The 25,539-nt window shown below is 39.0% G+C and overlaps 1 protein-coding gene across 23 annotated transcripts in view; it reads right to left on the bottom strand.

The window, feature by feature from the left end:
- The window catches only part of Hdac9 (histone deacetylase 9), an 848,903-nt gene that overhangs the window by 345,835 nt on the left and 477,529 nt on the right, over positions 1 to 25,539 (bottom strand). For 17 of the 23 annotated variants that reach the window (XM_037210967.1, XM_037210962.1, XM_037210963.1 and 14 more), the window contains one exon: positions 4,496 to 4,627. The exons of the other annotated variants lie outside the window; for them this stretch is intronic. In XM_037210967.1, the coding sequence (XP_037066862.1) occupies positions 4,496 to 4,627 (132 nt within the window). The remainder of the gene's footprint in view (positions 1 to 4,495; positions 4,628 to 25,539) is intronic. 23 annotated transcript variants of the gene reach the window in all.

Here is a 25,539-nt window from a genome sequence, read left to right on the forward strand (position 1 = left end):
GACTCATTCCCACCACATATTTTCTTCCTACACTGGGACTATGCTCCGCTGACCAAATTCTTCTTGGCTTTTCAGAGCTATGGCATTTCATTCCTCTCTCCTTTCCAGCGACAACACATTTGTTCTTACCCACAATCCTACCCTACCCTTCCCTGCTTTTGTTCCACCAGTTCCTCAAAACCCTCATTGCCTTCTAGCCTGAGACTGCCCAGCTCTTCGGATGTCCCCTCACCTGACAGAATGGTAGCAGGGCTTGAATAGAACTGTTCTCTCAAGGCCAGCTCATTCTCTCCTGCCATGGTTTACTCACTGTCAACTGCAACCTTTCTTTCAAATGCCACTAAAGTTTAAGGCTTTTGACAGAATAGTCCCAGACTGCCAGCCCTTCTTCCTCTACACCCATCTCTGTCTCTCTCCTGTCAGTCTCCGCGCACAGACATGCAATTTGTTTGCAGCTGAACCTCCTTGCTCTCTTTGCTCCCACGTTAAATGTTATCCTTGGGCACACTACTTTCATGCACATAGTATTTCTTATGTAACTCTCACAAATTTTAGTCTGACTTCCTTTGAAATGCTGGATTTTTAAATATTTATTTTGTTTTTACTTGTGTGTGTGTGTGTGTGTGTGTGTGTGTGTGTGTGTGTATGTGTGTGTGTGTGTTCATGTCCTTAGTGAGGCCAGGAGAAGGTGTCAAGTACCCCTAAGCTAGCATTACAGGCATTTGTGAACTGTTTCAAGTGGGTGTTAGAAACAAAACTCAGGTCCTCTAGAAGAGCAGCAAGTCCTCCAGGCAGAATTTTGGGCATGTTTAATCCAGGTCCTCTAGAAGAGCAGCAAGTCCTCCAGGCAGAATTTGGGCCATGTTTAATCCCCAGATACATGTGTATAGCTCACACCGTATTTTAATATGGAGTGCTTCCTGCTGTGTCTGTATTGTCTCCATCCTCAGAGTCACCCTCTCTTCTTCACCCAAGCCACTTGGCCTTTCCTCCTCTTCTTCAGCGCATCTTGTAGATGTCTGACTACTGCCATTCCAGTTTAAATTTTGTGTCTTCTCTTAAACTATGGCATAAACTCTTATTACTCAGAGTCACTAGAGTAATCTTTGAAGATTGTCTTTAACATTCTTCCCAGAAAAGTCCTACGGAATGTTTTCACTGTTTGTTCCCACTCTTGCCCTTTCTGCTCTCAGTCAAGCGAAGTCATTCACTCTCTGTACAAACACACACTTCCCCACATCCTGCTGCTCACACTCCTTTTCTTCTAATCACCTCACTCACTCGCTTCACTAATCCCACCTGGAAATTTAGTTAGATACGATCTTCTTCCCCATTGATCAGGAGCCCACAAATCCCAAACAGTGTTTTCCTGACCTCCATCAAAATAACTTTTAACTTTCAGCTCTTTCCACTAAGTCCTGTCTTGCTCTGAAGTACAGTGCAATTAGAAGAACGGAGAATCGTGGTTGAGCTCTGGTCCTGACATTGGCTTATTATGGCACTGGAATAAACTATTGGCACTACAAAATGCCCTGTCTCATATGTTCACTGCCTTTCTGTTCATATATATTTTTATCACATTTTGATTAATCTGGTTGTTCTCAACATTGCCTTTATTGTGTACCTTCTTTCCATCTTGTTGTGTATTTTTTCTTTGAAACAGGGCCACACCATCCAGCCCAGGCTGGCCCAAACTCCTGACCATCCTCTCTGCTTCCTAGTGCTTGCATTATAGGCATGCATTACCACAGCCACATAGCTTTTTTCTTTTTAAGATTAATTTATTATGTATACAGTGCTCTGTCTACACATATGCCTGCAAGCCAGAAGAGGGCACCAGATCTCATTACAGATGGTTGTGAGCCACCATGTGGTTGTTGTGACTTGAACTCAGGACCTCTGGAGGAGCAGTCAGTGTTCTTAACCTATGAGCCATTCCATCTCTCCTTTTAAGAGCATTTTTTTTTTAATGCACTTAAAAAATTCTTACAGTTGCTTCTTTTCCTGGTTCTTATGTTACCAGGATGGCTGTGATTTCTCACTAATATTTCATTTCCCTACTCTTAAAAACACTATATTCTGAAACCCTCTTCTCTCTTTACCATCTTAAGTTATCTTACGTATTTTATGTGATATTAAAATGAAAGTGCTTTGTTTTATAGAAACCCTTGTGATTGTAGCATATTAACTACTGTACCAGGGCCCTACACCACAAACAGCTTAGGACCTGAGAGCAAGTACTGAGTACTTTTGTGGATACACTGGGCAAACCTGGGGGAACGGAAGGCTTTGGAACTGTCCTTGAAGTTCCAAAAACCTCTGGGGAACAGGAGCAGCAGAGAAAGGAGATGCAAGACCACAGCAGGCATGGAGCTGAGTCAGTGCTGAACGTTTTAAAAGAAGACAACCGATTGAAGGAAGAGAGGCAGAACATACTTGGACTTGACAATGTGTGGAATGGCAATTTGCTCTTACACACTAACAATGAAGAGGAGAAAGAGAAAAAAGGAGCAGACGCTTCAACCTGTACAGGGAAAGAGAAAAAGAGAAGATTCTGGCAGAGATGCAGTCTAGCTGCTATGGCACTGTGTGGCTCCCACTGGGCTCTGAAAACACTGGCTATCCCGTTAGATGGAAGTCCACCGGGAATGGGGAAAGGGACCGCTGGCTATCCCGTTAGATGATGGACGTCCACCGGGAACGGGAAGGGGACCACTGGCTATCCTGTTAGATGATGGACGTTCACCAGGAACAGGGAAGGGACCGCTGGCTATCCCATTAGAGGGAAGTCCACCGGGAACAGGAAGGGGACCGCTGGCTATCCCGTTAGATGGACGTCCACCGGGAACGGGGAAGGGGACCACTGGCTATCCCGTTAGATGATGGACGTCCACCGGGAACGGGAAGGGGACCGCTGGCTATCCCGTTAGAGGGAAGTCCACCGGGAACGGGGAAGGGGACCACTGGCTATCCCGTTAGAGGGAAGTCCACCGGGAAGTGGGAAGGGGACCAGCTGCAGACACAGGTGTGCGGAAGTTCAGATCCTCCAAATACATTTAGACTCAGTGGAAAATACTAGTTTGAAATAAAAAGTAACAATCAAAATGTTCATTAAATTATCTGCCAGCATCCGCTCACAGGCTAGAAGTGTATAAAAGTTGTAGCCACACAAGGCAGGCACGTTTCACATCATTCCTGAGATGAAAAGGATGAATTTTTATCTCATAAAATTAAGAAAACAAATCTATATTTCAAACTTAGAATTTAATTACTATAAACTTGTGATTATATCGATATTAAAAACAATTATTGTTCATTTCTTCAAAATTTCTCATCCTCAAAGAAACAGTTTTCAAAATACAATCAACAAATACTATTTTTACTTAACAATACCAATCGTTTGTGACTAGAGAGGAGGCTGAGATGTGTTTTACAAACTGAAATAATCGGTCACTTTTAAGCTGCAGTGATTTACCTAACTTACTTCTCCTCTTTCAGACTCTTGCCTTTCCTCTCTGAACTGGCTCTGACTAAAGGAGAGATAGGAAACCCATTATTTGAAAAACGTGAAGGGTGCGATAGGATCTGAGAGCAACTGCTTACACAGGAAGAGTCACACAGTTCCTTAGGAAGGAGAACAGAGCTTCCGACCAGAACCTCTTTCCGCTGCATATGTCCAGCACAATGCATCCCTCTGAGCACCCAGTAAATGATGGTCGGTCTTATTCTGTGTAGCCCTTCCAGTTCCTGTATCCTTAGGAAGCCATAGCCAGCATTATTGTGGCTAGCCTTTTGGCTCTTGTATTCTTCGGTACTTTTCTAATTTCAAACAAGTATAAATGGGATGACGGAGGGGTTTGTAAGCCATCAGGTTGAATTTCCTAACCTGCTCACCCCACTTCTAACCAGGCAGTTGAAAAAATGTGAACTCTTCCATTTGAGACCAGTGAAAACAAGTCTTTTCCCCTTCATAAAAAGCAGTATTTCCCCCTCCTGCCATGAGTCCCAGACCACTAGTAAACACATAAAGTCATTTATGAGTTCTGTAAATTTGTTGAAAAGTCAAGGATTTTGTGTTCCATGTAGTTTAATTTTCCCAGATGTATTTCCTACATTCATGTCTGAGTAGGGGGGAGGGACACGCTCTTCTTGAAACTCCCTCTGCTCATTTCTGATCAGATTTCATTAAAAGTTATAGTCTAGTGGTTGGCATTTCCCAGATGGACTGCCCCTTTCTAGAGAACAGGGCAAGCATTGGTGTGGCTTAGCCTTGATCAACACATAGGTGGCTTCCGCCCTCCATCTCCTACATTGCACAGCTGGTGAACACATAGCAAGGTTTACTGAACTATTTGTGAGTTTTCAAAGATATTGCCTTTCAAGAAATAGTTCTCAAAATAAGTTTTGTTAATGAGCAGACATATTTACTCTAAACTTAAAATGGAATTCCTGTGACCAGCAGGTGTTAGTGTGTGACTACCCAATCCTCAATTACCTGTCACCTCAAACACTCGCTTCTTGAATGAAGTGACAATATTTCCATCCTTCCGCCTGAGTAAGGGGCTGCTTCTCCTCTCTGCCACTTTCTGTTTTAACCTGGACCGCACCTTCAGGTTGGGCTCTGAGGCTGGGAATTGAGACAAAGAAAATAGATAAAAATTAAAAAATAAAGAGCCAAATTCTCCTGTGTCTAAACTTAAAAAAAAATCAAATAAATAAGAAAGCCTAACTTCTCCTGGTCCATTCTTCTCAAATGAAAAACCCAACCATATAAATAAGGTGTCAACTCTACATTAATCAAACAGACAAATATAGTAGTCATTTTATAAAATTAGTTCTGTTGTTCTCAACACGAATGTGAAATGGAAGCAAAAATCACTTTCCTACTTAACTTTTATCTAGCACAATTGTAATTGTTAATGGGAGGTTTAATCAGTAATTACTGGTAGGTCTGAGTAAGATTTATTATACTTCACTGCCTGGCCTCTTAATTCTCTCAAGACTGAAATTCAATAACCACTAAAACAGTAATTTAATGTGAGGTTGGAGACTCTGACCTGACCCTGGTAATAGGAAGACACCTCCGCAGAACATAATTTACGTCTAATTCTGACTCCTGAAATATTTCTCTGTCAGTAGTTTCTAACCTAAAACTCTGGGAAAACATGCTCAACACAGTAACACAACATGAACTGGTGCCACTGTGAGTAACCCTTTCCATGTCCTCAGCAGCCAGTCCGGAGCAAAGAAGTTGACCAAGGTAGAATTGACGTTTGAAGTTAGTGTATATGTTTGAAAACACAAACTCACATCACCCATATGTATATTACTATTTCTTTGCCTACATTATTCCAAGTAGCAAATCCATATGGTTATCATTTATTGTATTTTTAAATAATTATGTTAGAAAAATGCAAGCAATGGGTCTCAACTTGGTATAGTCGAAGTCCATTATCTATGATAATGATGGTGGTGGTGGTGTGATCACAAGGCTGTTTCTGATGACAACTGACATTATACGTTAGTTTCTATGTTGCAATACTATCCTAAGTGTTTTATCAATACTAACTTGCTTACACATAAAACATGCATATGGTATTTATGCTATCTATAATGTTATAGTATTGATGTGGAAGTTAAACTACAGAGGGTAAGTAACTTGTCCAATGTTACAGAGGCAATGGGATGAAGCCAGGCCTGTGCCCAGGCACCCTGCCCTATCCTAAACATGCTAGATACTCGGTGCCAGTGATTGCCCACACTGGACACAGTGTTCCTGAAGCTTCTGATAGATGGACATCTTTCCTTTGAAAGAATAGTAGCAGTAGAGCTCAGAGCACAGCGCGCCCCCACCACTGCCAGGCATGAAGTGTCTATACTTCTTTGTTTTCTTGTTCCCTTCCCTGCAGCCTAAACTGCTTAAACTGAGAACTACTGCATTTTTCAGATATAAAAATAAGCAAACTCTTTTCTTTTTTTGTTGTGTAATTTATATTGTGCTTGAAAATATTGACATCATATAAAAGGACTTTGAGTCCCCAATATTTACTCTTTGGACAACTTTTCTGTTTTGTCTATCACCTACTCAGAGAAAAACAGATTTCTTCTTTTCAGGCTGAGATCTACTCACAACTTTTGGTGAAACATAATGGATTAAACACTGGCTGTCAAGAGGGAACAAAGGTACCAGCTTGTTACTTCATGAGGCAGTGGAGGGAGACAGAGGGTGCTTATTGGTGGTCTCAGCTTTGTACATCCTGCCTTCCCTTCCTCTCTGACTGTCACTGATCCATGACTTTAGAACTAAAGGATCAATTGTTCCTTCTCCTTCAGCCCTGTGAATGGCTTCTTGATGTCACCATTTTCTGGGTGTATCTGCAACGCTTTAACCCTGATCTTTCCCCTACAAACAGCATGGCCAATCAGCAATAATGCTAATGATAATATGGTCCATAAGCCCTTTCTCCCTTTTCTCATTCATCCATCCCTTCTTTGGCATCGGTGACTTAACTCTGATTAATAGACTCCTTTATCAGTTTCAGTTTATAGAGAATTGAATGTAATATTGTCTCCTATAAGACATTGGTTCTAAACCAGAGAAGGTATGTCCCCAAAGACATGTGGCAATATTTGAGACATCATTGGTCATCAGTATGAGAAGATGATACCATCATTAGCATGCAGGAGTCATGAGTACTTCCAGTCATCTCACAATTCATGGGGTTCCCTTAATGACAAGGAACCATCTAGGCTCAACGGTCAGTAGTGTAAGACCCAAGAGGGGTAAAGAGTAAGTGGTAGCTGTCAGTAATTGTACCACTATGGGATGAGTGAAGCAGATGATAAGGACTGTGGGAGATGACCAAAGAGGATGTGGAAAAGTTGGTCAAGAAAGGAAAGGCAATCAAAGTTGAGGAGCCTTGAAAATTAATTTATCCTCGGAAATTGTTTATTAAATGTTTTAATGCTACCAATATTTCTATCTAAGTTTTTTACTGACAGGTTATAACTATGTGTATTTACTGGGTAGGATATGATGATTTTGAACCTTCATGTTACATATTGATCAATTCAGAAAGATTCAGTTATCCCTCATCTCAAGCACATGGTTTCTTTGGGATGAGAACATTCAAAAATCTTCTCTGCCAGCTATTTTGAATTATACAATATAATGCTATTAATTATAATCACTCTTTTTGTAGCAGAACACCAACAGATAACCCTCCTACAATGCTGTGACTTTGTATCCATTGTCCTCCAGAACTCCTGGTAACAAGGATTCCACTGTCTATTCTACTAGGTCAGATACTTCAGGTTTCATACAGTAATAATTATGCAAATGCCACTGATATTTATAAGGAAAGCAAACCTAGCCAATTTCTTTTGGTTGGAGGAGATATAATATCATCATATTTCAAAAGGAATTTGATACCCTATGTATATATTTTTAATCTTTGTAAATCTAGAAAATACCTGACTTTCCAAAAACTAGAAATTATGAATACACTACAAACTGTAACATAAACTTACTTTTTAAAAAAATCTGTAATACAATCTTCAGGAGGAAAGGTCTATTCAATGGTCCTAGCAAAGGCTTCTGTCTGGATCTCAGTAATTTTAAGTCACCAGAGAGAGTATCTCAGTGGTGAGCAAGAGAATATAATGTCAGGAAGCTCTCAGGCAAGTCTTTGCAGAACTCTACACACTGTTCAAAACTGATACAAACACCTAGACAAGGGGATTAACGACCAGCTGCTACTTTCCCTAGAGTTACTTTCACTTTCAATGCTCTGTACTCCCTAGGGGCTGAAGATTGCCATGTTATTCACATGCTAATCCTAAGAGGTCAGAGGAGATGACTAATTTTGCAGAATATCTACTTCTATATGAATGTGCTTCCTGGCTAGTTGCACTAATCACCTTCTCATCTTTACTCCACATGTATCCTCTATATCTCAATGAAAAAAACAGATGACCTAATTTTTAGTGTATGGACCATTTGAATGTGTCTGCTTGCTAAGACAAAAACCTTGCATCAAAAATGATGTGCAAGGTCCTGGGGCTGGAAATAAAAGAACATTAGCAGAATGGGCCCTGGGGCCTTTTTTAAAAATGTCATTTCAAAGTGAAAAGAACAAGAGTCAGCACACACATCTGAATAATGTTCATGAATGAAAGGCATTTTAAATCTTTATTCTCCTACTCAACTCAATGGTGCAGAATATACCTAGGGAGGTTGTGTATAAAAATAAAAATGAAAAAATTAGCAATAAAGTTCAGTCCTAGAAGCATAGGTTTACAAGTCAGAAATCCCAGGCACAGCTACCAGGCTCAGGCTTGGCAACACTAGGAAACTGGCATGTGTGACAGGATAGTTAAGGATGACCCAGGGAAAATCATGATTTGCAAGAGTACATATGCATACAAACCCCCAGGAAATCTTCTGGGGGCATGTGCAGGACTCTGACACAAACAGACCAGAAACAAACTCCAATGCTAACTCTTTCATGTGCTAATTCTAATCATGGGAGAGTAGATTAATCTCAGCAAATTATTTTAACCATCTATGAAAGAGAAGTAACAATATTGTTCATCACACATCTGGGCAAAAGAATGAGAAGTGGTTCTCTCTGAATGTCTCGTGTGGCCTATGTAAGAGTAATGAAATTATACTGAAATAAAGCACAACCAGTAAAACAAAAATATAAGAAGAGAGATGCATGCCTACAACTGGTAGACTCCTGAGCTTAATGCAACACTATCTTTTAAAATGCAGTCAGGATGTAAAGTAAATAAAAAAGTTAAATAAAAACAGTAAAAACAATAATCCATTTCTGGACTTTCATTATTATTTAAAATACTTTTATTATTAACTGACCACATATTTTCTTTGCCTTTTTTGCAAAGTATAAATCCTACTTATTATTTCTTTCTGAAATATGTAACTATCCACTGAGAATTATTACCTACTATGTGCATTTTATTGTAGTTGACTTTTAAGGGATTAAAATATTATTTTATTTTGTATGTATAGGTGTTTTGCCTGCATACTTATCTGGGCACTACCTTGAACGACTGGCCTATAGAGGTCAGAAGAAGGAACTGAGACCCTGAGAACCAGAGTTCCAGATGATTGTGAACCACCATGTGGATGCTGGGACTAAGTTTTCTGTAAGAGCAGACTGCATTCTTATCTGGTGAGCCATCTCCCCAGTCCTCACATCATGTTTAATCTTAGGCTATGAATGTTCTTGACATTAATAATCTTGACATAAATATTAAATATCACACACACACACACTTCATAGAATGCAGAATATCTTCATTAGGAATGATCACAAGAAAAAAGGGGCCATTGAGTTAAAAATATCACTTACGTGAATATCTTAAATAAAGTTTCCTTCAAAATATTCATTAGGGTGATTATTAGCCAAGATTAAGTACTAGATTACCAAATATTTCTTATGATAATTAGTCTGTGCCATGAATGTTGAGCTTTCTGATCACAGGTGATTGTACCAACTTCAGATCCTTCCTGTGGTATGATGCCTTCTTGCTGATACCCTGGGTACCTGTCAGCTTAGGAGCATCACCTCTCCCCTTTCTGGATTGTTCTTGGCATTCCCTACCTGTAGGCTGCCTTAGTCACTCGTGTTTCTAGCCCTCTGTCACTTGACAGTGAATACTCTGTCATGCGCGCACTCTGTGTCCTGTGTGGAGACTATGTGTCCTGGGGTAGTTCCTGCCAAGTCATTCTTCTCACGTATGCTCAGGTCCTACATGTCTCATCAATATAGACCACTGCTATGAAAGACACTGGAGAGGCCTAGAGTCCTCTCTAACCCAGTTAATCAAAAGACATTATTAGATCAGCAGGCATGGGGGCAAACTCATGTAATCCCAGTGCTTTGGAGACACAGGAAGGAGGACAAAGAGCTTAAGAAAAGCCTAATGCTACAGAGAAAGACCCTGACTGAAAAAAAAAATGGTGCAAGTTACTGTAGTTAAAAGTTCCACCGGGTGGTTGTGGTGCACACCTTTAATCCCAACACTCAGGAGGCCTTTAATCTCAACACTCCAGAGGCAGAGGCAGGTGGATCTCTGTGAGTTCAAGGCCAGTTTGGTCTACAGAGTAAGTTCCAGGAGAGCCAGGGCTACACAGAGAAACTCTGTCTTGAAAAATTAAAAAAGTAGCCCATAATTAGGCAAGCAATATGAATCTTTGAAAGTGGTATTCAGTATTATGCAGGAAGAGCATTTCACTTGTAACTCTCTTGGTTTGGATAATATGAATCTTTAATGATATTATTTCTAATTCTAACCATTTAAAATATGAAATTCATATGTAAATTTCTTTAAAATCATTTGGGGGAAGTCTTACTTCTAATAACTAGCCATGTTTATGGTAATATGTGAGTGGCATTTCCTATACAATTCCTCTTTGAGAAATTCTGTAGTACATGTCTTTCTGTTCTCTTATTGCAAATATACTAACAATGTCTGCTTTTTAACAGAGAATTATTCCTTTTCAAAATCTGTTGATAAACCTTACTAACAATTTATGATGAGTCTTCTGAAGTGTTCATTTTATAATATTTATTGCAGTCTTCTGATTATGCAAATCATATGTATTTTGAATGTTTAAAAATGGACCAATTAACATACTCTGATAACATATTTCTTTTGTGTTTGTATGTAAAAAAATTATGAAAATGAGAATCAAATTATGCATGTGATTGTGTTTATGTAACATATTAGCTGTCCTGAATATATTCTTTAACACACTCCCATTTACTCAGCTTTTTATTTAAAAATCTGACACAGGTAGATGATCATGTATTTGCCTACAACTTAAATTACTCATAAGGACCTACAAGATGTAAATGGTGTGAGGATATTTGTTATACTGTGTTATTTAAAGAATAACAATAAGGAAGATAGTCTACATATTAGTATGGAGGCAGATGGATGAATCTGAGGAAACCCAGGGTGTAGATAGCTGCCTGAATGCTATATTACATAGTAAAGGGTAAATTAAAGGTAAAGGTGAATTTAAGTTTGCTAGGAGACTCTCTTGGCTTAAAGTGGACCTGCAGTTGTCACACAGTTTTTCTCCACAACTTATAGAGAACCAGTGCGTGTCAGATGACATGGCTTGAGAAAAAGTAAGACTAGTCGCTGTTGTCTTTGAGGGCGGAGTCTACATCAGAAACTATAGGCAGAAACTATTCAGAAGCTGGAAAATGAGGTAAAACATGTGGGCTGGAGACTCCACACAGGGACACATCCTGTTGACATGATGCCAGCCCTGGGACACTCGTTCTGACATCTAGAACTGTTAGATAATAATGTGTTCTCTTACCATTTAAGTTTACAGTCACCGTGGTATGAAACCCACTAGCAGCCAGTCATGCTAAGTCCAGCATTCCAAGTCAGGCACTGCTTTAGAAGTCTGGCGACTGGAGAATACTGGCTCTCAGTGGGTCTGGTTTTACTGTGCTGTGTATTTATTGTCTTATTTTTAAGTAAAAGTAGGATCGTAAGAGAATTATTAATGACATACCCAATGCTTAGCAGAAAGATAACAATTTACTTAAAATTACTACTTATCATTTTAAAGTATTTGACTTTCTACAAAGAGAAAATGGTTTATTAGTATGTTTGCTTATCCACAAAATAATACAAAAAGGAAAAAAAAGTGTATTTTTTCTTTTTGATCATTCTGTGGGAGTTCTATAGAGTATAAATTAGGAATAACTTATTTTAACTTTAAAATACTAATAATACTTTTTAAATAACTAATTAAGCATGAAAAGCAAACAACTTCCAAAACTTGAGTAGGAATATTTTTGTGTTTTCCTTTTAGATATTCCATCTGCAACATTAAATTATTATATTAAGTTAAATATTATAAAATGATAAGTAGTAATTTTAAGTAAATTGTTATCTGTTTGCTAAGCATTGGGTGTGTCATTAACATTTCTCTTACTATCCTACTTTTTTACTTAAAAATAAACCAATAAATACACAAGCCACATACTCTATAGTGATGCCTACTTTTAAAAACAATTTCCCTTTCTGGTTCAATGTAAATAAAAAAGGAGAGAGAATCAGCTTAAATTTCTAATTAGTCTTAAAATATAGTTAATTAAAATTGTTTTTGTTCTTATATAAGATCTTTATGGTATGTGACATAATTCCAGTCTCTTACAATTTAATCAGCTAAATATAAAATACAACCTTCCATCTGGTAAATCAATTTAATAGGCATAATCATGCCCCACATAACTCAATAAGACACTGAGGAAAACCACTGAACTGATATCTCCTTTGCTTAGGAAGAGAATCATTCAGAATCTTAGCACAGTTTCCCTTTCGAAAGCGAAAGCCAACAGGGAGGCGTCACGCTTCTTCCCGGGAGTTTCCCATGGGAAACTGCAGTGAAGTGGAAGCCTGCGCCATCACCCGCCAAGCACCCCATAATACTAACATGGCTTTAACTGGAACATGTTATTTGGCAGCTAAAACTTTTAATTAGAGATGTGGTTTGAACAGATTTTTGCTGAGTTTATGTACTGCAGGGGCTCAAAGAGCAAGGCTGTTTTTCTAACAGTTCTTCCCTTTCAGGTGGTGTAAATACTGCGCTTTTCTGAGGGGTAGAAAAAAGAGAATGTCACTGTCATCGAGACTTCATTTTGTTGGCTTTAATTAGGTTTACCATTTCTTCATGAGTAGTAGATATCAGACAAGAAGAAGAATGATGTACCTACAAATGTTTATTGAGCATTTGTTCTGTGCAAATTCATCCTGTGATTATGGAAGGAAAAATGAAGACCGAGAAAGGTGGTCAGTTCTAAAAGGAAAAAAAAAATCAGGTGACAGAAAATCTACGAACCTGGACAAGGAGAGGGAGGAGATGGAACCAAGGCAAGGCCAATGATCAAGCTTGTATGGTTTAATGAGGAGCAGTAAAAGAATAAAACCAAGAGGATGAAGCGTGGGGGCCAAGATGGGACAGTCTGCTTCAAAACTGTTAAGACCACATGTTTGCAGAACATCTCAGAAGGACCAACCCAGGTCTACAACAGGTGTAAGATTTTAAAAATGTCACAATAGCTTAGTGACGAATACTGATTAACAAGCATGAGACTCTGAGTTCAACTACAACACAGGAAAAAAAAAGTCAGTGGTATCTAAAGTTGTGGATAGAGATTTCAGATTATGACTTCAAAGGAAAGAAATTGAGGCCATTTTGATCTGTCTTCATTTTTAGGTGTAAAGGCTAGGCTAATCACCATCAGAGACAGAAATTGGAAGGAAGAGAACCGAACTAGAAGCAGTTGGTAAAGAAGGCTCCTTGAACACCACAGGGCTTGTAAGAGCCAGAGATTGGGACCTACTGCTGTCAATCAATATCTCATGGAACCTTCTGAGCCCACAGCAGTGTGGTTACCTGCTTAAGATCTGCACAAGGTAAAGCCAATCAACGTTCCAGCATGGATGAGGGAGGGGCACATGAGGCCCCACACAAGCACAGAGAAACTGGCAGTTAATGTGAAGAGGAGAGAGAGTTATTCAGCTTTTGTTGCTGTTGTTGTTTCCCATGTGGTTTCTGGTTAGTTGTCCACACTCTAGTAGATGGTCCTATACTCATGAGCATGGGAGCACTAACTGAATTTGGTTGGTTTAAGGAGTGAAAAATGACGTGTAGTTAGGAGGGGATATGTTGGGGGTCAGGAGGAGTTGCAGGAGGAACATGGGGTGGATATGATCAAAACACATTGCATACATTACGAAATAAAGACTATCAGAAAAATTAAAGAACTGTCAGAAAACAGGGCTGAACTGTAGGCACCCCGTGCTTCCCAGGTTTCCGCTGTGAGATGCATTAGTGAAAACAGAAATAGCAGGAGGAAGAAGAGCCTGTAAGACAGACAGAGATGGTCAATGAAGTCAGAGCCTAAGAGACAAACTAAAAGAAACCTGAGAATGCTGGAAACATACAATCAAACAAACACACAAACCAAAACATAATGATTTGGAGATGCTGGAAGTGTTGGGAGTCCTTTTAGAATACCGAGCTGGATATAAATTTGATAACATCATCAACTAGCAAAGGGACTTGGAATAATGCTGAATAAACATTATTCTGAATGCACTCATGCCGGCAAGGGTACAACAACCTCCAGGTTTGATACCAAAAGCAAGAAGACAAACTTACAGCCTTTAGGAGAGTGTTGGGAAGTTTTACTAAAGAAGTATGCCAACCAGATGGCTGTGAAGATGCTCATAGTGATTAGGGGAATGGATAAGTAGAGTCTCTTGGAATCAGAATCTGAGCAACTGGGAGCTAAAGACTATCTCTTTTCTATGTTCTCAACATAGCCACAGCTTCTGGTGGTGCCCATGTGCTGAATGAAAAGTTTGCTTTCCTTTCCATGGTCTCCTCTCTTATTCATAAAATAACTGAATAGGCCAACTGCTTGAATTAGAAGATCAATCAGTAATAAAACTCTAGGAAGAGAAACAAAACAAGGACAGATCAAATGGTACTTTCAGTCTCTGGCAATCTCCATTATGTGAGGAAGGAGAAACCAACTCATGGTCACTAGGAAGATGGATAGCCCCTGAGATTCTGTGGCAGTTTGAATGCATTTGGCCCCCAGAAGCTCATAAAGAGTGGCACTATTAGGAAGTGTGGTCTTGTTGGAGAAGGCTGGATGACGCATGCCTTTAATCCAGCCAGACCTTGAGGCTGGAGGCACACCTTTAATTTGGGCCACATCTTCTGTTGGAAGTGTGTCACTGTGGGGGCTTTGAGGTCTTTCTCTCAAGCTTCACTCAGTGTGACAAGGTCAGTTGACTTCCTGTTGCCTCTGAGTCAAGGTGTAGGACTCTCAGCCTCAGCACCACATCTGCATGCATGCTGCCATGCTCCCTGCCATGGTGGACTGAACTTCTGAACTGTAAGCTAGCCACCACAATTAAAGGTTTCCTTTATAGGAGTTGCCATGGTCATGGTGTCTCCTCAGAGCAGTAGGAAACACTAAGACAACTTCTAAGCGCTATTCATTCTCACCTCCATTTCCTCTCTGACTATATGTAAAACATATACAATACCTTGGACTATGCACTCCAGTATAATTTCTAAAATAAGATTGAACCAGGATAAAGTCTCAACCTATAACATGGGAAATTTGCAAACTCATAAGCTCACTGTGTATACAAACTTCCTGGACTTTGTCTTTTAAATTCTGAGAAAAATAGATAGATAATTAGATAGATGATAGATAGATAGATAGATAGATAGATAGATAGATAGATAGATAGATAGACAGATAGATAGATAGATATCTTCTTTCCTAATTTGGATCCCTGATAGTTGGCCTAGTTGCATGTACCATCCCTTATCTCTATCTCTTTCTCTCCTCATAATCTTCTAGGCAGTTTATAAAATCAATGTGTGTATTTTTTTTTTTTTTGGTTTTTCGAGACAGGGTTTCTCTGCGTAGCTTTGCGCCTTTCCTGGAGCTCACTTGGTAGCCCAGGCTGGCCTCGAACTCACAGAGATCCGCCTGGCTCTGCCTCCCAAGTGCTGGGATTAAAGGCGTGCGCCACCACCGCCCGGCTCAATGTGTGTATTGTAATAAGTAGGTATACCATTTCTTCAAGAAAGTGAATATTATTCTAGCAATAAATCCTAGGAGAAGTCATTTTCCATGCATGTATAGGTAACTTTAATGAAAACATAATATTTATGTTTACTGAAGTTTAAAAACTTCAGTAAAAGCTGGATAATTACTCTTCATATTTTTAAGGCTATGTTGTAGATGAATCACAATACATTTTAGGAAACTTCTCCATGGAATCTTGAAACACATAAAATATGTTTACTATTTATACATTCACAAGTCTATCAATTCCCCTGAAGAAGTCTAACAGATTTTGAAATAGCCTTTTTGTAGATAGAAAATTCAAACATATTTTGGCACTATTTTATTTCTGTAGTGCTTCATATTATGTCACAGATCAACAAATTAGTTTGTATATTCATGTATGGCAAACAAATTGGATAATCTAGCTTTAAGTAAAAATGTTTTATTTTTAGAATAGTTCATTTGAAAAAAGTTAAATATTTAGATGTAGAAAGAACATAGCACTTTTAAATGATGTCCTTTGCATAGAAAGTATCTGTTTCATTGGCTTTTCAATGATTAGGTCAATCTCTCATGCTATTTTAAAATATTTTGAACATTATGTGTGATTGCACTGAATTTAGTTTGTAAATGGTACAAGTTAAATGGCTTTGGCTTTCTGCTTGTGTGAGAATGGACACAATGTGGCACTTTAATTGTAGCAAACCTCCCCTTCCCAGTGATACTAAGTAGCGGATATTTTTTTTAAAGTCCCAAAGAATGAGAAGCTGGGATTCAAAGTGACACTTGCTGTCTTCAGGGCCACATTGCATCTACTGCTCTAGTAAATAAAGACAAGACTGAAATGGAACACTACATCCCTGCACTGTCCCTGTGACTATAAGCTAGCAAGAACAATGAGATACCTGTGTGGGTTATTGTATGGGGTCATCAGGCTATGTAGGCAGGTGTACTGTTTCGTACAAAGAGAAAAGTGTTGTCTCCTCCTATCACATACATGTATCTGTCCATTAACCTATTATATTATCTTCCTTAAACTTGATTTTTTTATGTGACTGAATAGCACATTAAAACAAGCTTTCACTTTCTTGCTATTTCATACTGTGGAGAAACACAGTTCTTGAAGGTAAAAACACCATCATAATCACTGTGCTTGATGTTCCACTGGACAGGCTACTTGTTCTTTATTACCTAACCACAGTTTACACCATGAAAGTCACAGAGCCTTTCACAGGAGAATATAGTATTTGTTTCACAAGCCATATACAATGGCGAAATGAAAAACTTAATATGACTCAGTTATATTCTTAACATTTAAAAAGTAAATAAATTCTATGTTTTGCACCAATTAGAGAGTTGTGCATATTTATGTCATGCATTAGTTGGTTATGGAAAAATGTTTTTTGGAATAACACAGCTGGATCACATAAAAATAATGGTAGCTCCATTGTTGAGAGCACAATAATAAAACAAAATCTGGCCACTGGAGAAGGAATATTTTAGGAGGGATAGTATGTGTTTGGGAATATCGGGGGGGGGGGGCAAGTGAAACCCGGGGTGCTGAACTGCAAGGCTGCAACAGCGGTGCTGGGCGCGGGGATGGAGGAAGCAGCACAGAGTGCTTCTGTAAGTCTTAATACCTAGGGCTTCTGTATTTGAAGAATGAAGAAACCCACTGAGGAAAAGCCCAGTGTGGAGTTACCAGGCTCATAACTACTCATTAGAAGGAAGAATGCTGGCCAGCCTTTCACTCAGTGAAGGTTATATTCAAGAAGTATGCAAACTCTACCCAGACATCTGGAATGAATGCCTCCCTCTACTCCTGATGCAATCAATTCTATCATAAAAGTGACTGATTCTAGGTTGCACATGAGCCAAGATGTTCAAGTATGCTGGGAATTTTCCAGAAACACTAAGAAAAGTAATATTTGCTTTTGTCTACTTAAGGTGTGAAGAGGTAAGCCTGGGGCTTTGGGTCTCCTTGTCACTATTTAGACAGCATTGTTATGCAAGAAACCCAGTAGGACTCAGAACAGTCCCCACATACATCTAATAACACTTGAATACAATGGATTCATAACATCATGTGAGTATCTGAACACAAGGAAGATTCAATAAAATGACTAGACTCCCATTTGAGCCGAACTACTTTTTATTTACTTTTTGCTCTTTAAATATTAGAGAGTCCTGAAGAAGTCTGTTCAGAGATTATTTATGGGTGACCTAATAAGAAAGTGTCCATCAAAGCGGACAAAGTTTACTGTGATGCTTAGTGACTCCGAGTGTTTGAAGTGACAGCCATGCCACAGCTCTGCTTGCCTTGGCCAGTTCTTGTGCTGTATTAAAGGACAGTCACTAGCCACAAGTCGCTATTTAAATTACCTTAAAGTAGAAAAAAATTCAGTTCCACATAATGCTAGTTCCATTTCCAGTGTCAAGTGCTAAGTGTCTGCACTTAGCTTTTAGCTACTGAATTGGGCGATAATACATGCAGAAATTTTCTGTGACCATTAAAAATTTGCTGGGCAGTGTGGATCTGTACTTTTCTTAAGTAACTATATAGACACAGCTTCAGCTTTCCAAAAAATTCTCCATGACTACTATTAGTATGTGAGAAACTATAACATATACACAATAAAACCAAAATATTAGGAATAAAGTGACATAAATGTTATATTGAAAAATGCAAGCATCTTGTGTCTTTTCTTAGCTAGGTTTTCAAGTGGTTTAGACTGTTGCTTTCATCCAAAAATGCTAGTAACTTGGGAATATGAAGGACTATCTCAGTAAGGAGGGTAGTTCATATGCAACTAACTCAGCCTTCAATCAGCCTGTCAGGTTTCTCCTGCATGCATCTCACCATCAAGAATAGATGCTCCTCAATGGCAAGCCTTCTGCTGCAAAACTCCTTCCTTCATCCTCAGGAGTGTGCCCAGCACAAAGGGCTTGTCATGGAATGAGGGTGTAACAAGCACACTCAAGGACATTTCTAAAGACATCAAATTGGAAAGAAAAAGATAAAGGCAATCTGATATCTTAGAATTGATAGATAACTGCTAATGTTGACTAAAAGGAATGATAATGGCCTGAGACTACAGATACAAGGAGCTCAGTAGCATGAGAGTTATGGAAGAATGAGTAAAAAGTGAAGACAAATAACTAAGGACCAAACCAGTCTGTAACAGGAGAAGCTTGGGGATCTGCAGAAAGACAAGGACCCTTGAGGAAGAATCCTATATGCCTTAATAAGCTGCTGTTATGCTAAAACACTGAGAAGAAAGAAGCCACTTGTACACATAGGCAATATTATCAGGCCAGATTTTCTGCCATAAGGGATACTTTCATTTCAACGGAACCAGAGAGTGAGATAAAAATGTAAGGATAATAGCTTCATAAATATTTCATCATTTGTTTAATTTCATCTTTTGATATATTAACTAGCTATGTCTAAAGAAAAATAAGTGCATATACTTGTATGGAATATTTCCTGAGGATTTCAGGTTCTATAATTGTGAAATTTACAACCATTCTCCTGACTTTACAACAGATGGCTAAACACTTTAAAAGTCTTAATTATTATTTTTTGCCAATTTCTCATTCCAATCTTATCTAATATGTCCTGCCTGCTTTTAATTGTGCATTTTATGGGGGATGAAAAGTATTTCATTACACTTTGCAAGAGTGAATATTATACTGAATATGAGATAAGATTATGCAATAGCAATCATTTACCTTTCACCTATGAAATGTTCAATTAACACTTTCTTCTCATAATCTTCATTAAAGAAAATCATGCATTTCCTTATATAATATCATTGGTCTATTTTTATCTACATGAAAATTCTGAACTTTAAAACACTTCAATGTTCACAAGATTTAGTGACAAGGTTAAGAAAAGAAATGCCATCCAAATTCCTTTAAACTCTGTCCTAGCATGAATAATTCCTTTCACTAATATTGCATCATTATTCTCAGTAACTTATATTGCAATATAAGTATTGAGAATGCCATGTGTCAGGCACCACACACAGGACTTTCATTGAGAATAATAGCCCTGCCATAATGGATGACTGAAAAGAACTGACGCAATGAGGTGCAGAGACTACACAGCACTAAGCTCAGCAGAGCTCTCAGCCACGTCCACTGGAGCCAAGCCACGTTATTTCCATATCTTGTCTCTTTAGTCTATATTGGCTTTTTTCCATTCATTTCCCCTTCAAAGAAGTAAGCTGACTTAGACATTCAACGTTCTTACAAGACTGATGAATTATTCCACAGTTCACAATTGGTGCTGATATCAAACTCTAATTACCTACTGTACTAATTACATATGTAATTAGTAAGACCAGCTTCTAATTTATTGAACTATAAATTTTAATTTATTGTAGTCACTGAGTCTAATACAATCATACTTAATTTTTGGGTTAAATACTCTTAGTAACATTATTTTCTATAATGATTTCTATGATTCTAAAGTGAAAATTCATAGGTTATAAATTTATATTCTTCATTTATTACAGGTAATCTTACTACTCAAAACTGATTAAAATATTGTAGTATCTTATACCTTAATAATTAATCAAATATTAAATGTAGTTGCCTTGAATTAATTAAATCTTATTTTCAAAGTACCTGAGATTTCTGATGATTGGATAGTAAAAAATTGATTTCAGTTTTCTGTCCTTATCAGAACGTCATGAATTCATTATTACAAGAAAAATACGACAAATTCAGTCCTTCTAATTCCCAATGTGTTATCCTCTGCTCCAGCCCAATATGTGGCCACACTTCTTTTTCGGTGTGGCCACGACAAATGTACTGTTGATTCTGCCAGTTAGGAAAGAGTAAGTGACACCCAAGTGGGGTACAGAATGAAAATATCTGCACCCGACACTTCCATCAGGACTCCAGCACAGGAAGACTCGGTTAGAGTCGAGGGAGCTGGGAGACGGAGGCTAGAAACATTTACTTTCTCCCATCAAGGTCTCGATGTCCCTTGCTCACAGAATCCCTCCTCTCTCTCATTAATTGGACTCCTGGAGCTCAGTCTGGCATCCGGCCATGGAGTTCTGCATCTGCTTCCATCAGCCACTGGATGAGGGCTCTATGATGACACTTAGGGTATATTCACCCATCTGACCACTGGTGTTCAGGCACCCTCTCAACCACTGCCAGTAGTCTATGGTGGGGTCATCCTTGTGGATTCCTGAGAACTCCCCTAGCACTCTGTTTCTCCCTATTCCCATGATACCATTTATCATGGTATCTCTTTCCTTGCTCTCCCATCAAGACCATGATTGGAAAAAGTACAGAGACAACTAGCCAAATTAGTGGAAATGCATGAACTGTGGACCAATAGCTGAGGAGACCTCATGGTACTGGACTAGGCCCTCTGGATAAGCGAGACAGTTGTTTAGCTAGAACTGTTTAGGGAGCCCCCAGGCAGTGCGATCAGGACCTGTCCCTAGTGCATGGGCTGGCTTTTTGGAGCCTAGTGCCTATGGTGAGACACTTTGTGCAGTCTGGTGCAGGGAGGAGGGGCTTGGACCTGCCTCAACTGAATGTACCAGGTTCTGCTGACTCCCCATGGGAGACCTTGCCTTGGAGGAGGTGAGAATGGGGGGGTGGTTTGTGGGGGGGAAGGCTGGGAGGCAGGAGGAGGGAGGCCAGGGGGATCTGTGGTTGATATGTAAAATGAATAGAAAATTTCTTAATAAAAAAAAGAAGAAAGAAAAAAGAAACGTTTAGTGGAATCCCAAGATAATAGGAAAATTTGGAGGTAGATAACATAGAAACCAGAGAAAACTGAATTCTCTGGCAAATACAGTTTTAGTAAATTGTTTTTAAAAGAGGTCAGCTCCAGCTAAATGCACATACACATCCACACCAAAAGCATAAATATAGAATTGTATTTTTCATTCTATCATTTCTGCTTTCAACAAAATTACAGAAGCCAAAGAACAAGACAGACACAGCTTGAAGAATCAACACAAACACTCTTAGACTTAGAGGCAACACGCTTTGGAACCACTGGACAGTGAACAAATAACTACAAGTAATGTATTAGAAGCTCTAATGGAAGAGCAAAAGGTTCATTTACCCAGAAACATGGAAAACTCAAAGAAGGAATGAAAAGGTAATCTTGGACAGTCAGATGGCCCAGCAGGTGTAGGTGCTCAAAGCTAAGTCTAAAGACTAGAGTTTGATTTCCAAGACCCACATGGCAGAAAGAGATAATCAACTCCTACAGGTTGTCCCCTGATCTGCACACATGCGCACATGTGCATACATGCTTGCACATGTGCACATAGCCATAGAGAGACACAAACAAATAAAACATAATACATTAAAAAGGGGAATAAGCTCATCAGTAGGCAAGACTATGCAGAAGAGAATGATCTTGGTACATTTAAACAGTAGCTCCCCTTCCCCAAAAAAGCATTTAAAAAATGAAATCGAAAACCTTCAATTTGTGGGGCAAAAGGAAGGTATAATCTATGCCTAGTGAGCATATCAATATAATTAGTGAGAGACAGGGAACAGAAAAAAAAATTATTTAATTTATTAATAAACAGATAATAATTAGTAGTAGTAGCTGGTATGTGTATATATGTGTGTTCGTGTGTGTGTGTGTGTGTGTGTGTGTGTGTGTGTGTGTGTGTCTAGGCATATTCATGCCATGGCATACATGTGGAAATCAGAGAACAGCTTTCAGGAGTTACCCTTCTCCATGGGTTCCAGGGACATAACACAGGGTGTCAGGCTTGAGCAGTGAGTGCTTTTACCTGCTGAGCTATGTCACCAGCCCCAGAAGAATTTGAAGTTACAGTGAATGGAAATTATCCAAAATTAATGACAGACACTGGTTCTCAAATACAGAAATTCAGACAACACGAAGCTGTATAAATATCCCAAGTCAACAAGTACCCTTAATCATGTACAAAATCAAAGATCTTTAGACAGGTTTTTAAAAAACTGTAGGGGAGTGGCAAAGAGAGAACATTTTATATTTGGGTTTAAAGGATAAGAGTCACATTAGGTTTCCTGCCGGAAATCATGAGATCAAGAAAAGAATGTTGTAGTGAAGTGTTTAAAGTCCAGAAATCTGAACTTGGTAAAGCCACCCTTCAAGCATGAAGTAAAAATAAAGGCAAACAACTAAGGAAATTTTTACAAATAGACCTGCCTGAATAAAAGAAATCCTTTATCAAGTAGGAAAGGACTACAGTTATAAGCTGAGATCTGTGTTATATAAAGTGAAATAATCATTTCACTTTATATAACACAGATCTCAGCTTATTATTATTATTAGCTGACCTAAGCAAAAGGAAAATTACTTGTGTTTATGGATAGTAAATCATTATTAAGATGAAAATACTTTCCAACTTGATTTATATATTCAACACAATCATAGATATAATCCCATAAATTTAATTATAGGATATCAGCAAATACATTCTATTGTACACATGGGAAGACAGAAGAATCAAAATTAGACAATATGATACTGAAGAAGAACTGAAATTCTGACATCACCTAACTTTAAGAATTGCTAGGAAGCTTTAATAGTTAAGAAAATGTGGTATTGGCAAAGTAATAGGCAGACTGGTGAATAGAACCAAGTCCATTAGTAAAGCATACCGACAGTTGACAGAACCAAGGAAATGCATTAGAAAATGGCTGATAGGAGGGGAGCAATGACTAGTCCTACCAGCTCACACACCTATGAACTACAACAATGACCAGAATGGCACTAGAACCCTAAGGGTGTAGAAGTAGCAGAATTACCTTGGTGGCAACCAACAGCTCTCTACTGGGAATAAAACCTGATCAGTAAGTTTGGTACTGAAAACCTAGCTACCTACCCAGGGCTCAGGAAGTCATGATTTTAGAGGAGAGCCTATAACCACTGCTTCACTAAACCAGTGTAATAAACTACATTTTAAACGTGTGTCCTTATACCCACAGATAAGTATAGTTCTCACCCAATATCAAGGAATCTTCTTCTCGAAACAGGTTAAGACCATTACAGAAAACCACAACCAATCAAAATGCAGAGTTATGGAGCCCAGTCCCAATGGATACATCTACAAAACACTCACACATCTAAGGCTCAGGGATCATTGTGGAAGAGAGGAGGGAAACACTGTAAAAGTACAAGGTTCCAGAAGTTTTCTGTGAGACGTGTCTTCTAGTAATGTCAGAAGCTACACCATAATGTCTCACCAACATTACTGCCCAACACAAGTACAACAACAGTGAATATGCTAAGCAGGTAAGGGGAAGACCATGAGAAACAAGACAAAGATGTCCACTCTCTCCACACTCATGCATTGTAGAGCTTGAAGTGTTAGCTCAAATAAGGACCACTGAAGATCACAGCGGAACAAACAGGAAAGGCAGAAGTTAAAGGACCTTCGTGACGTTGTGTGAGTGAGAATGGCCCCAGAGGTTCATATGTTTGAATTATTGATCCCCAATAGGAGGAGATGTTTGGGAAGCATTAGGAGGTGTGGTCTTGTTGGAGGAGGTGTGCCGTAGGGGGCAGGCTTTAAGATTTCAAAAGACTCCTGCTATATTCTCAGAGTGCTCTTTCTGCCTCCTGCTTGCTGATCAAGGTCTGAGCTCTCAGATGTCCCTGCCACCATGCTTTTGTTCCACCATCATGGACTCTGATCCTCTGGAACTGTAAGCCCAATTAAACACTTCCTCTTATAAGTTTTCTTCATTTTAGTGTTTTTTACTGTAATAGAAACCTTAATTAATATACTGTATTTGCAGATGATTTAATTTTACTCATAAAAGACCCTACTAGGAAATGTCTACAGCTGATAAGCCATTTCAGCAAAGTAGCAAGATACAAAATCAACACACAAAAATCAGTATCCTACCTATACACAAAGGACAAACATAATGAGAGAGAAATCAGTGAAATATGTGGATATTAGCTTTTACACTTTAAATTATGTGTATTTCATATAGAATACCTTATAACAATCTGCCTGGACACTATGTCCCTTGGTGCCAGAGTCACATATATGTTAGTGAAGTAACCAATCACTTTTTAATTGGATTTAAGCTCCCTCCATGAGATGGAAACTTTACCTGATAGGTTATAGGTTATAGGCTAATGAAGCCCCAAACCTGAGATTAGATAAATCATAGACCTTATGGAAAAACCTATTACTGTTCTACTAAATGAACATAGCAATAAAATAATTCCTGATAACACACCACTATACCCATAAATCATGCATTGCTCTTCCTTCATCAGAGAAGCCTCTTCTTCCAGTAGAGGGCAATTAACACAGGGACTCACAACAGAACAGTATGCAGAGAGTGAGAGACTTTGAGGGATCAACTGAGTGTGGTGTATTTATCACACCTCTGCCATGAAGGCCCACAGATCCTTATGGAAGAGTGCAGATAGACTGTAAGAGCAAAAGGTGGCAGACACTTTTAAGGAGTCAGTTTTCTAGACACAGCAGGGCTGGAACACATACAACTCAAAGGGACTGTGACAGTGTGCACAAGACTTGTGTGCTCAAGACAGTGTGCACAAGACTTGTGTGCTCAAGACAGTGTGCACAAGACTTGTGTGCTCAAGACAGTGTGCTTAAGACAGTGTGCTCAAGACAGTGTGCTCAAGACAGTGTGCACAAGACTTGCATAAGCTCGAGCCAGACAAGAGCCCCGCAGGGAGGAGGAGAGGGGACACAAAGTCCCACCCACAGACAAGGAGTTCTCTGAAAATAATAACTGCTATAGGAGGAAAGTTCAGTTTTCTTCCATGAAATGACACTGGTATATTAACCATACCCAGGACATGCCCCGCTCTCATGGGGCAGTCAGCCAACATAAATCGAGCTCCATGGTTTTTAGT

This window comes from Peromyscus leucopus, chromosome 14 (assembly GCF_004664715.2).
Source record: "Peromyscus leucopus breed LL Stock chromosome 14, UCI_PerLeu_2.1, whole genome shotgun sequence".
Classification (NCBI taxonomy): Eukaryota; Metazoa; Chordata; class Mammalia; order Rodentia; family Cricetidae; genus Peromyscus; species Peromyscus leucopus.